This window comes from Orycteropus afer, unplaced genomic scaffold (assembly GCF_000298275.1).
Source record: "Orycteropus afer afer isolate SDZICR_OR568_19922 unplaced genomic scaffold, OryAfe1.0 scaffold00071, whole genome shotgun sequence".
In the NCBI taxonomy this organism is placed as follows: domain Eukaryota; kingdom Metazoa; phylum Chordata; class Mammalia; order Tubulidentata; family Orycteropodidae; genus Orycteropus; species Orycteropus afer.
Window position 1 is genome coordinate 1,133,824 of NW_006921658.1, and position 13,914 is coordinate 1,147,737.

General features: G+C 36.5%; 1 protein-coding gene across 1 annotated transcript in view; it reads left to right on the forward strand.

Moving 5' to 3' along the window:
- CAMK2D (calcium/calmodulin dependent protein kinase II delta) overlaps positions 1-13,448 on the forward strand; it is a 521,252-nt gene extending 507,804 nt beyond the window's left edge. The window contains exons 18-21 of the mRNA XM_042780929.1: positions 4,495-4,570; positions 9,442-9,536; positions 11,676-11,904; positions 13,382-13,448. Of these exons, the coding sequence (XP_042636863.1) occupies positions 4,495-4,570; positions 9,442-9,536; positions 11,676-11,904; positions 13,382-13,448 (467 nt within the window). The remainder of the gene's footprint in view (positions 1-4,494; positions 4,571-9,441; positions 9,537-11,675; positions 11,905-13,381) is intronic.
- The last annotated feature ends 466 nt before the right edge of the window (positions 13,449-13,914 follow it).

A 13,914-nucleotide genomic window follows, 5' to 3' on the forward strand; every position in this document is an offset into this window, starting at 1 on the left:
TCCTTCCAAGACAATATATACCAATACATAAGTGTTAGGATTAATATAAATTACAGATATTGAGGAGCTTTAGTGACATAGTGCCTAAGGCACTTGACTGCTAACCAGAAGGCTGGCAGTTCAAACCCCCCAGCCACTCCTCGGAAGGAAGATGGGGCAATCTACTTCTGTAGTGATCTGCCTCGGAAACCCAAGGAGGGTCTCTATGAGTCGGGTCTGACTCGATGGCACATAACAATAACAGTGCTGCCAGCTAAAGCACCATTGTTTCAGACCATAGGAAGAAGAGAAAAGGAAATTTGTGTTACTTTAGTTATGCAGGACAAAAATTAAGCCTGTTGTGTCATGTAAACTATTTAAGAGCTAATGAGTATTTCGGGAGCTCTGGTGGCATCGTGCTTAAGGCGTTTAACTTCTAACCAGAAGGCTGGCAGTTCAAACCCACGAGCCACTCCTCAGAGGGAAGATTGAACAATCTACTTCCATAGAAATATCACCTCAGAAACCCAAGGGGTCGCTATGAGATGGAATCAGCTCGAGGGCAGTGAGTTTGCAGTGGTCATACACTCCCCATTTCTAATTCCATATTATACTTAGAAGAGAAGGCAGAACTTCAGAAAGTGATTCTGAACGTTTCACGTTGTATTAAATGAGTGTTAACATAATAAAGCCATACAAGAAGCACTGATCTTCTGTTCCATTTTTTGTTTTTCCTCATTTTTGTTAAAGGAAGTTGGCTTTGTGTTAAACTGCAGTTTTTCCTGTCAAACCATATAGCTTACGGAAAAATGGTTAAACAATTTTAAACTAGGTTGTAATATGGGAAGGAAGTTTTGGACAGCCACATTTTCTTAATCTCATTTTCTGACTCTTCCTCACTGATATCCTTTATATTCAGGAATTAGGTCAGCTATCCTGTGCTTTCACCAAATGTTCATACCGTTTCACCAGACAGATGAATCACGTATTGGCTAACTGGATTAAGCTAAAACATGCCATTGGCAGCATCCCTATTACAAAATTATTCCCTGCTACTACTTTTATCACTGCTACTACCTTTATCAGTATGTTTTGATGTTGTATATATTATGGATATCCATCAATCAGGTGAATGAAGGCAAGAAATGTTATGTGTAGATGTGTACATTAATAACTAAAAAAACATTCTATATAAATAAAAGGTAATTGGGTAATTAAATATGAATTTTAATGTATATGGTGATTTTCTATATTATAGAGCTTGACATTATTTACAACCATTTTATGGCCAAATTTAATAGTAGATAATCTGTAACTTGGATTTGTTATGAAGTAGTCTCATACAGTCTCAATTAAGCAAGATTAGATTTACAGAAGATTTATTTTAAATAAGGAATGTCATAACTGGGAGTTTTAAATGGATTTAAACATTTAGGTATGCTTGAACTCTGCTTAATGAAGATTGAATTCATAAAAAAAAAAAAAAAAGCAAACTGGTTAGCATTAATTGATACAGAACTAGAGCAGACTTCAGCTTTTTCCATAATGAATGGCATCCACACTGCCTCTAAAATAGATTGGAAGTAACCGTTTGTGATCCCCCAGCCTGTTTCCAGTGATTTTAATGGAGTATCACAGTGTGCTTAAAACAAAATTTAATGAAATTTTACTTTTTAAACAATTTCACAGTATTTCCTGAGAGAATAGTTTTCTGAAATCAAGAAATAGTTGTCATTAATATTATTTGATCAAACTGACAAATTTACTGAGCATCTATTTATTAAAGATATTGAACAGTGCTTTGTAGCAGAGACACAGAAGGAGCCTGTTCTTCGCCCACACAGAGCTGTTTTTAAACATGGATGGCAGGTTACAGAGTATATAAAGTTTCAAAACAAGTAATAATTTGGGATAACTAAAGGTATCTTGTTATGATCCACACAATCAAATGCATTTGATTGTGTCTGTCATAACAAATTGTGGATAACATTGAGGAGAATGGGAATTCCAGAACACTTAATTGTACTCATGAGGAACCTGTACATAGACCAGGAGACTCTCATTCGAACAGAAAAAGGGAACACTGCATGGTTTAAAATCTAAAAGGGAGTGTGCAGTGTTGTGTCCTTTCACCACACTTATTCAATCTGTGTGCTGAGCAAATGACCCAAGAAGCTGGACTACATGAAGAAGAACGTGGCATTAAAATTAGAGGAAAAATCATTAACAACCTGCGATACACTGATGACACAATTTTGTTTGCTGAAAGTGAGGATGACATGAAGTACTTACTGATGAAGATTGAAGAATACAGTCTCCAGTATGGATTACATCTCAATATAAAAACAAAAATCCTCACAACTGGTCCTATAAGCAACATTGCAATAAATGGAGAAAAGATTAAAATTGTCAAGGATTTCACATTACTTGGTTCTGCAATCAATGCCAGTGGAAGCAGCAATCAGGACATCAGACAATGTATAGCACTGGGCAAATTGGCTGCAAATGACCTCTTTCAATTGCTAAGTAGCAAAGATGTCTCCTTGAGGACTAAGGTGCACCTGACACAAGCTGTGGTATTTTCAGTCACCTCATATGCATGTGAGAGCTGGACAATGAATAGGGAGGACCAAAAAAGAGTTGATGCTTTTGAGCTGTGGTGCTGGCAAAGAATGCTGAAAGTACCGTGGACTGCTAAAAGAACTAATAGGTCTGTCCTGGAGGAAGTGCAGCCAGAATGCTCCTTGGAGGCAAGAATGGCCAAACTTTGTCTCACATACTTTGGTCATGTTGTCAGAAGGGACCATTCCCTGGAGAAGGATGTCATGTTTGGTAAGGTGGAGGGTCGACGAAAGAGGGGAAGGCCCTCAATGAGATGGATTCACACAGTGGCAGCAGCGATGGGCTCAAATATAGCAAGAATCATGGAGCTGGCTCAGGACCAGGCGGTGTTTCGTTCTGCTGTGCTTAGAGTCGCTAAGAGTCTGAGACAACTCGATGGCACCTAACAACAACAACAAAAGGTATCTTGCTATTGGTTATAAACCAAAAACCAAACCCACTGCCATCAAGTCAATTCCAACTCATAGTGACCCTCGATGGGTTTCCAAGGCTATAAATCTTTTCGGAAGTAGATTGTCTCACCTTCCTCCCATGGAGCAGCTGGTAGTTTTGAACCACCAACCTTGTGGTTAACAGCCAAATAGTTTAAACATAGTTGCCAAGTGAATGGTACAGACACTGTGTTGTTGTTAGTTGTTGAGTCAATTCTGACCCCATGTATACTGAGTAGAACTACATCATAAAGTTTTCTTGGCTGTAATTTTTTAACAGAACCAGATCACCAGACCTATCTTCTGTAGTACTACTGTTGTTGTTGTTGTTGTTTGCCGTCGAGTCGGCCCCGACTCATAGTGACCCCCTCCTTGGGTTTCCGAGGCAGTATCACTACGGAAGTAGGATTGCCCAACCTTCCTTCCGAGGAGTGGCTGGTGGGTTTGAACCACCAGCCTTCTGGTTAGCAGTGAAGTGCCTTAGGCACTATGCTACCAGAGCTCCTGTAGTACTCCTAGGTGGGTTATTAAAACACCAACCTTTAGGTTAGCAATCGAAGGCAAACTGTTTGTCACCAAAAAAGGGAAAGAGCACTTGAGGCAAATGTAATCAAAATTTAATAGGTAAGATTTGAGCCAAGTCAACTACTAATCATTTCACCAATTTTAACCTAAGAATAAAACAAATAGTGTTTGATGTGGTGTTGACATTTACACAGCCTGGATTCCTTCAGATTATCTGCCTACTTTCACAGTACTGATTTAAGTGTCACTTTTCCAATTTACAGAGTTTACTGAAGACCATTTATCTATGCATAGTAGCCAATTACAGAGCTGTTATCCTTGGTTTTCATAATTGGTTGAGCTGAACCATAAGGAGATGCAAATAATTATGTAAAGTTAAATATCTCAATATACTATATCATCTTTACTCTGAAATAATATATGTAGGATATATTAATATCAGTAGACTGATATTTTTGAAGATTCTTTTTAATAGCACATCTGTTAAGCTTAAGACAAAAAGTGTTCACAAGCTCAATGAAGTTGATAAAGTTAGTAAGAACTAATTCAGAAAATATAACCATGATCTTGCAGACAATGGTTATTTTCTAACAAATGGAATCATTTACAAAGCCCCAGTGATCAGTGATGTAGCACTACTTCCCAAACATGAATGTGCCCTGAAATTTCCTAAGATCCTGCTAAAATACAGATTCTGAATCTGAGTCTAAAGTATGTCTGAGCATCTGTATTCCTAAAAGGCTCCTATAAGACATGGTTACTGCTGATCTGTGCACCTTAACCAGCTAGATTGTGGAAAGAATAATACCTCACTTCTGTGAGAGATGTGTCTTAATACCATGCAATACCCTGTTTACGTAAATTAACAATATTCTTAAAATGGTATTTCATACGTTTTGTCCTTTATTCTCACCCAAATCTGTATCCTTGCCTTTAGCACGAAAACAAGAGATTATCAAAGTCACTGAGCAACTGATCGAAGCAATCAACAATGGGGACTTTGAAGCTTACACGTGAGTATAGGCACACATATGTTGATTTGATGAATGTGTCAGATATATTTTCTGTATGAATGGATTCTTCTAAGTACCTGAATTCATGTATATTTAATCTCAGGCTTGATATGTCAACAATGGGTTTGTTTCAGGTAAAAATGGCTAAGTGTCCCCAAGGAGGGAAATGCATTTATTTGAGATGTCAAAGAAAGGAGACATTGCTTCTGATCCAAGGATTGGGGATATCTTTGTAATGCCCAGAAGAGTAAACCATGTGAGCAAAGACACAAGGAAGCACACAAAAGTATAGTGGTGTAATACATGTTTTTTGTTTTTCTCCATGGTTCTGCAAAGGTGCTGGGACAGAGAAAGGAGATTATGGGGTGACGTCAGGCAGTCCTATACTTCTTCAGCCAGTACAGTTTGCCTTTTATCCCCATCTCTTTTACATATTTTTCTCTTGAGCAAAATTTCATTTGAAGAAGAGACTATGATTTAAAGTTAATAAAGTACTAGATCTTGGGGTATATAAATGAAACTACTTGGCTGAATTATAATTAAAGCATTCAAATATAGAAGGCATGAAGGCTTATTGCACAAAGGATGTGAGTCAATAAATTAGCTGTTTGGAGATAAAAATCAGTCTAAACTTTCCCTTGCTTTACATAACACAGTGATTTCCATATAAATGAAATAGATACTTGCCAAAAAGAGATTTGAATTTGAATTTTGAGTATTTTTAAGTTTAAAATCAGAGGAAGTAATCACAAATAGCACAACGCACTGCCGTAGAGTCGGATCCAACTCATAGCGGCCCCTCCTTGGGTTTCCAAGGCAGTATCACTACGGAAGTAGATTGCCCAACCTTCCTTCCATGGAATGGCTGGTGGGTTTGAACCGCTAGCCTTCTGATTAGCAGTCAGATGCATTAGGCATTATACACCAGAGCTCCTGTAATCACAAATGAGGATGATAAAATGATTAGACTACCTAATTGTATAAAATTTGTACAGATTAATAAAAGCATAAAAAATAAAACTAAAAGACAGCTTACAAAGATATTTGTAAAGCATGTGGCATACTTAGTTTCTATTGATTGAAAAGTAAAAAAACAGGCAAAGGACATGAATTATGACTATTCACAAATGAGTTAATATAAATGGCAAATAGACTATAAAACCATCTTACGCCCACTAATTAAATATCTGAAAATTTGAATACAAGTGCATTTTCCACCTGTCAGATCAACAGAGATGACAACCAGGGAGGCTGACTCTGCTGACAGCCAGAGAGGTACAGATACTGCAGGAACCTGATGGCTTTCCTGTACAACTGGGTGAAAATATATGGCAGTAAATGAGAGCAGCATTTTGAGGTGATGGGGGAGGCAAGGGCAGTTAGTTTACCATGTACCGGAAAACTTGTAAAGTAGTTCATACTTACACAATCCTATAATTCTACTTATAATAATTTAACATGAGCACAAATTATGAATCTAAAACATGGATAGGTTTCTGAACAAAGTTATTTATTGAAACAATATTCATAATAGCTAAAAATGTAAATAACCTGTATGTCCAACATGTTTATGAGGTAACAAACAGTTAAGTAATTTTTGGTGCCTTTGGCAAAAATGGATGTTTATACAGAGTTTCTAGCAATCTCAGGAAATGTTTATGATGCATTTACTGAAAATCAAGCAGGATATAAAATTGAATGTGTGTGTGTGTGTATATATATATAACATATATATAATCATTTCAATTATATAAGAAAAAAAGCATTAAAAATGGGATAAAATATGCCAAATTTGTTTTAAATAAAAGAAAAAAATAGAGATTGTCTCTGGGAGGTGAAATTATGTGTGTGTATATATATGTGTGTTTCCTGCTGCTTTCCTGTTCTTTCCAAACATTATATAATAAGCAGGTATCACTTTTGTTATTAATTAGAAATAGATAACCAAATGCAAAATACAGAAGGAAGTATCTAAAGTTAAAACTTAATTAAATCCAAGAGCACTTATAAATTAAAATGCGTATGCCTATACATACACACATGTATTCATACGTGTATACATATGCTTGTGTATCATGTTTTTTAACACTGCCTAATAAATTATACTTGGAATAAAAGATAGTAAGAATGAAGTTTAAAAGAATGTTCTTTGTTGTCAGAGGCAACAATTCTCTTTTAAACGGTTATTTAGAACTGTGCCATAGAAACTACATCTCTTTTCTTTTCTTCTTTTTGCTGATAAAACCTTGTTAGAACTAGTTGATTTTCCAAAGCATAAAATTACTGTTCTTTTTTTTTTAAATCTCTTTTTGCAGTAACATTCCCCTGTGGAATGGTAAATAGTGTATTCTGCTGTTGTTGCTTTTTGTTTTGTTTTTTGTTGCTGTTTTCAGTTCAGTAGTGGGGAACAGTTCCAGCCAGGCAAAAATGGGGCATTTTCTGTATTCTCAGTTTATGGTATGGTATGTTAAATAATGCTGTTCTTTGGGAGCATATCAGTTTATTAATTCCTTTACCTATTAAGACCTGTAATCTAGCCTGATTTTGTACTTTCAGGCCCCAGGATAATCCATTTGGGAACTTTTTGTATAGTAGAGTATATTGGTATAGCTCTGTCAGCTGGTCCTTTGAACACCTGTTCAGAGCACTCACTCCCATATGCCAAGTGGCAGTTTTCTGAATTTTTATTAATCCAAATAAAATTGTAGAGGAGAAAAACAGAGACAGAGGGAAATAGAACAGACTAACAGGCTTTCAAATATATTGACTTTTCTATGGGTTTTATAAAAAGATCCATTATAATGCAGTGATTCTTGGATGATCTTAGTGCTAATATAAGGCAATAAGAAATTTTGGTTTACTGATGTTGACAATGAAAAACCATTATTTCTAGAGGAAATAATACCCATGGCAGAATAAAGTGCTGTTACCATAGAAACCCTGTTCTTCCCATTTTGCTCCTTAGAAAAAGATTATATGTATTTATCTTTGAGTTTAAATATACCTGCCCACCAGACAGTCTAAGACAAAGTTTATAATCCACCCCTTCCTCCCTTTTGCCTTTTACCTGTGGCTTTCATTACCACAATAGATAACCACTTTATAAAGCATTAGTTCTGCAGTCTAAAAATAATGTTGTACTTGAAGAGTCATAGTGAGTTAGCTTTTTCAAACTTGTTTTTGTTGAAGATTTAAGAAATGTTTGCCTTCCAAATGGAGAATTTCCATATAAAGTCATATGCAGCTCCTTCCACTGTATTGCACTTTGGGACAAATAAATACAGTCCAAAAATCTCTCACTTTTTACTCTGTTTACCTACTTGTGAACTCCTCCTAAATCTTCAAAGCACATTTTATGTCATTTTCTCTTAGAAGCCTACCCTAATCACCACAGGCCAAAGGAAATATTCTTCCCTGTATTTCTATGGTGGTGCTCGGGGGCAGGGGTGTATTAGTGGTGGTTCAGTGTAGAATTCTTGCTTTCCATTCAGGAGACCCAGTGTCAGTTCTCAACCAATAAACCTCATGTGCAGCCACCACCCACCTGTCAGTGAGGGCTTGTGTGTTACTATTATGCTAAACAGGCTTCAGTGGAACTGCCTGACTAAGACTAGGACGAAAGGGCTGGTAATCTATTTCCAAATAATCAGCCAATGAAAACCCTCTGGATCTCAATGGTCTGATCTTCAACCAGTTGTGGAGATGGCAGCATTTCATTCCATAGTGCTTGGGACCACTATGAGTCAGGGACCCAATGGACACAGCCAACAACATACCCTGTTCCTGCCCACCACCTTCTGCAACCTGAAAAACTCCTACTCATTCAGAGAACCAAAATAAAAAACAAAAACAAAACTCACTGCCGTCAAGTCGATTCCAACTCATAGTGACCCCTCCTTGGGTTTCCGAGGAGGTATCTCTACAGAAGTAGATTGCCCAGTCTTCCTTCCAAGGAGTGGCTGGTGGGTTTGAACCACTAGCCTTCTGGTGAGCAGTCAGATGCCTTAGGCACTGTATCACCAGAGCTCCTCCTCATTCATAGAAAGAAGCCCAGTTCAAATTTTCTTTCTCTCTTAAATCATTACTTCTATGTATAACATGCTTTTCACACATTTTGTACTTACTTCTATTTCAGTATAAATTATTGTGTTATAAATACTTGTTTCAAAGAAAACATGCTATGTAGTAGATGTTTAAGAAATGCTTGTTAAATAATTTCTCCAAAGAAAACCCATATGCTTTCTCTGAGTTTAAAAAATGGTATACCCATTTATTGAATCATACTTCTAGAATTAAAAATAACACTAATATGTACATTTGAACTTCATATTAATTTTATTTTAATAAATAAATCATCTTTAAGCAGAAGCTAAATTAAATGTGGCAGACACTGCCAGGAGTGTAAGATGAGATGCCTGCCTTCCCACTGATTGTAATATAGATGTTGACGTGAGCATAGAAAGTGTGATCCATCAGTGATGATCCCAAAATATTTAATTTCACAGCCAAAGATGATTTTGTAGCATTTGGAGAGCATTTCAAAGAAAATAATAAACTGAAGCCATGATTTGGAAAGACTGGGGAAAAAGTAAAGAATTTACTTGAGAAATAAGAAAGAAATTATAAAATAGAGAATCCTAATGTATGATAAATTAGCATCTGCTTGAACTGGTTATATCATAGTCTTTCAAAATGCCTTTTTAGAGTCTTTCCTCATCCATTTTGCCCAGGCTTATACAAAAAATTTTGTATTTAGTATATAGACCTTTCCTTCCTTGACTATTTGATAAATAAGAATGAAAGCATGTAAAACAGCAAAATTTACTAACTCATTTATTTATTGATTGTTCTGATTATTTTTCTTCTTTCAGAAAAATCTGTGATCCAGGCCTTACTGCTTTTGAACCCGAAGCATTGGGTAATTTAGTGGAAGGGATGGACTTTCATCGATTCTACTTTGAAAATGGTATATTTATTTTAATTTAGTAACATGTCTTTTCCAGCTTCTCTTTGAATTTCTCCCAAATTTGCAGGTCCTTTGGCTCCTTACTGCAGTGAAAATTTTTATCTTAGCACAACATTTTACACCATAGGTAGGTAGGCAGGTAGATAGGTACATAGATAGATAATTTGAAGAAAACCACAGCAAAAAATGACAGGCATAAACTTTTTCTGCCTTTGGAAAATATCTTATTTTCATAAAAAATAATGTTGATTAAATATCCCCCATTTAAGTTTCAGTGAATTACAGGACATAAGCTGCAAAACAAGTTACCAAAATGTAACTTTTTCATAAACACTTTATAAGAAAACATAAAAGAAACCACAGAATGCCAGAACATTCAATAGAGAACAGTGCTTTCAAACGTATTTGGTACTTAATTACAAAGTAAAATGCAGATGAGTCAATATGATACATATTTCAGTTCAATTAGATGATTTTAGGGGCTCAGAGGAAAGAGCCTTATTTCAAAGAAGATGACAGAAGAAACTTCCTCCTGCAAAATCCTCCAGGTCATCAAGAATAGTTTAAACCAAGAATTCCCTTCATCTTTCTTTTTCTTACTACAACTAAAAGCATTAGGCATTGTGTTGCTTTCAGATGATGCAGAGAGTGAACTCTTGTAGCAGTGAGATTTCAGTGAGTTAAAGAGGAATAGCAGTAATGCTGTCACCATCAGGCTCCCTTTCAATAAATATAAGCATCAACAAGAATGTCTGCCTTGGCATGGGTTTATAACTTAAGATATATTTGATGAATTACCTTTTCCTGTGTACACTAGGATTTTGAAAACAAACAAATGAACAAAAAAAGATTTTGTGATAAATTAGCCTTAAGAAAGCTTCATTAAATATCATATTCTTTGTATCCCAGCACTCTGATCCTATCAAGTTCTTTTCTTCAGCTGACTAGCAGCTGACACCATCTTGTCCCTGGTAAAAGGATTAATGAATCCATTAATATTTTAACCTATTTCAGTGTAACACTGAACACTATTGCTTTCTATAGCTAGTTATTCTTCATGGTGGGCAGCCTTTTTATATATGACTATGTCACTAGGTAATGTGAATAGATCTTTTCTGAGAAGGGGAAGCATGTTTGGATAACAGCTAAAACAATCCCACTTGTTCTAGGAATCCAAGAGAGAAATGTCATTATAATAAGTAATTTGCACTAAATTCTCAAATCTTTATTATTAAATAATTAGAATGAGTAGCTACTGTCAAAACATCAGAGGCTGGAGCCTAGTGAGTTAGTCAGCCAGAGGGAAAAGGTAGAGGATCAGGACCAGGCCATATAACCAACACCAACTTTGGGTTTTACTGGATGGCCACACAACTGTCATGGAATGGAACCTGTTATGTTACAGAGTACAGAAAGAGGTGTAGAAACTAACTGATGGCATGACCAGCCTTTTTTGGAGACAGTGGTCTCTAGGCTTGATACAGTAAAACCTGTGAAAGATCTGTGTAAGGTAGAAACCTGTCAGAGAAGGAAAACTCAAATATTTTCCACCAAAAGGACCAATGAAAAACTGGTAAGACTGCACCTTGTCAAAGGCAGAAAACTTGTGTGACTAGAAAAACAAAGCAGCCCCATCCAGTTCTAACTCTCACAGGTTTCACTGTATTTGATATACTGTATTTCTCTTGCCCCATGTACTTTACCAGCCAAGCAACAAAACTAACAAGGCCACAGGTTATCCTGTCAGGCGCCTTAGTGGTTTGTCCATTGAAAAGACAGGAACCACTCCTTGCACCTGGGGCAAGCCTTCTCTGCCACTATTTGTATTATGCTTTCTATTTCTAACCACTTCCCATTGTGCATAAGTACATCTCTTCAGCTTTTTTCCCCAGTCAATGAAAGTTCCAGAGTGGCATACAAATTGCCTACAAATGGAATCAGAGAAAATAAAGACTGTATCCACTTTTGTCTTCTTTTTATCCTTTAGACTTTGCACATACCTGGTATGCAGGTATTGCAAATACTTGGTAGTTTAATGAATGAGTGACATTATATTTATTAGTCCCAACTTGTTATTCTAACTTAGTTTACTTTATTGCATAGTGACTAAATTTTGCTTTTCATGCTGTTGTCTTTCAGCTTTGTCCAAGAGCAACAAACCAATCCACACTATCATCCTAAACCCTCATGTACATCTGGTAGGCGATGATGCTGCCTGCATAGCTTATATTAGGCTCACACAGTACATGGATGGCAGTGGAATGCCAAAGACAATGCAGTCAGAAGAGACCCGCGTCTGGCACCGCCGGGATGGAAAGTGGCAGAATGTTCATTTTCATCGCTCAGGGTCGCCAACAGTACCCATCAAGTAAATATTCCCAGGCTGTCAGCTTCTTTGTTAATATACCCATGGTCAGCTCCTTCTGTTTATTCCATTGTTAATAGCATGGCATAAGTTATTTAATGCGAGTAGTCAACTTGATTGGTGGGACTGAATGCCATGGTGTTAAACTGTGTACAGTTCTCTGGGAAGATCAGTCAGACCAGGCATTTGTGGGAAACTTGGCATCGAGCGGGATGAAGTACTTTCAGATGGCAACTAGAGGATGCCCAATCAAATTGATTTCTGTTAGGGTTAAATTGGAAGGATTTGGATAATAAGGCAAAATATTTGTGGCTTTATTGTCACTATTGGCAGAGGAAAGGAATGTGGCAGAAAAGACTAGAGAGGAATTTCTAAAATGGCCAATAAAATATTGTTGTTGTTATGTGCCGTCGAGTCGGCCCCGACTCATAACGACCCCTCCTTGGGTTTCCAAGGCAGTATCACTACGGAAGTAGGATTGCCCAAATATTAGGAGCTTTATTTCATAGAGTATCTATTGAGGCTTAGTGACAGATATAGGCAAAATTATGAAAGACAGCATTTCAGAAACAAATATCTGGTATTTCCATGTCTTTTATGCTGTGCCACTCTACTTCAGATGTTATGTTTGCTCTCCTAGTCAATAATTAAACAAATAAATTAGACATATTTTTTGCATCTCCTAGATGCCTACCCTGTGCCAAATACAGTATGAGATAAAAGAGTTGCTTCAGTGAACATACATTTTAGTTGAGAAAGCATCTAATTGGTGATACCAAAGAAAAAAAAATCTGTAGAATAAAGTTTATAATCAACTTGAGAGTAAAGTGGAATTAATTACAAATGTAGCAAACTGTTGGAAGTACCTTTTATGTGAGAAAGTAGAAAAATTTAGGACAAACTCTTACATGATGAGTAAAATTTAGAGAGAGAGGAAAAACAAAGGGCAAGTAGTCCAAGCTCAAGGAACATCATGAAGAAAAGTACAGTGTCAGGAATTTATGGTAGAAGACTTTGAATAAGGATGGCTAGCTCCAACTGGAGTAAAGGGGATAATGAGAAATAAGGTTACATCAGTAAAATGAGGTCACATGAAAACAAGAATGGGAGTTGAGACTCAGTTAGTGGACAGCTGATCACATTTCAAATTCTCTAACCAAGGAACACCTGTTAAATTTTAGGGTGGAGGGATAGCAGTCGAGTTCACAACAGTTGCTATGTAATTTAGAGAAAGAAAAAAGGAATATGCACATCATGAAGATACCCATTTTTGTGTGTATGTGTATATTGTTGCTTTTTTTTTTTTTTTTTACCCCATGGAGGTGCAACACAAATTACCAGTTAATGTAGAAGGGATTACATTCATATAGTACTAGAGGGTTAGATTTTCCTGTAATTCCATGAAGTGTTTATGGAATAGAGCCTATTTAAGAAAACTTCATTTTATGCCATGTGGCTCAAATGGGGCTTCTCTTAATAGGCCATCCAGTATTCCAAATGGGAAAGAAAACTTCTCAGGAAACACCTCTTTGTGGCAAAACATCTAAGACCTGAAAACCATTCTCATATGGGTCTTGTAAGTAGCATCCTGCTCTGATACTTTGTGATTGGAGCAAAATGACTGAAACACTGCATGGTTGTTCTCCTTCCATTTGAAGAGATTTTCTCTTGCATTATATTCATGAAAAACATTCATGGTCTTTGAAAATTCATAGCCATTATGCATGACCTCCTAAGTCTAATGTTTGGCCCCTTTATGTAGTATAATCTTTATTTTAAAGGTAATGAGCACTGAGAAGTTCATTTCTTTAACATATGGATATGCCATTTTAGAATATCCTGGAGTTCTGACATCAGAAGTAAATTATGTCTGTGTCAATTCAAACAGCTCTCAATTATACTTCCTTAATTTATATTAAGCTTTAGCGCTCCTTGGTTCCTTACTGTTTTTCAAGAGGTTGCAATTCCTGCTACACAATTAGCTAAAGTTAATATGTAAATTAATTTGCTGTC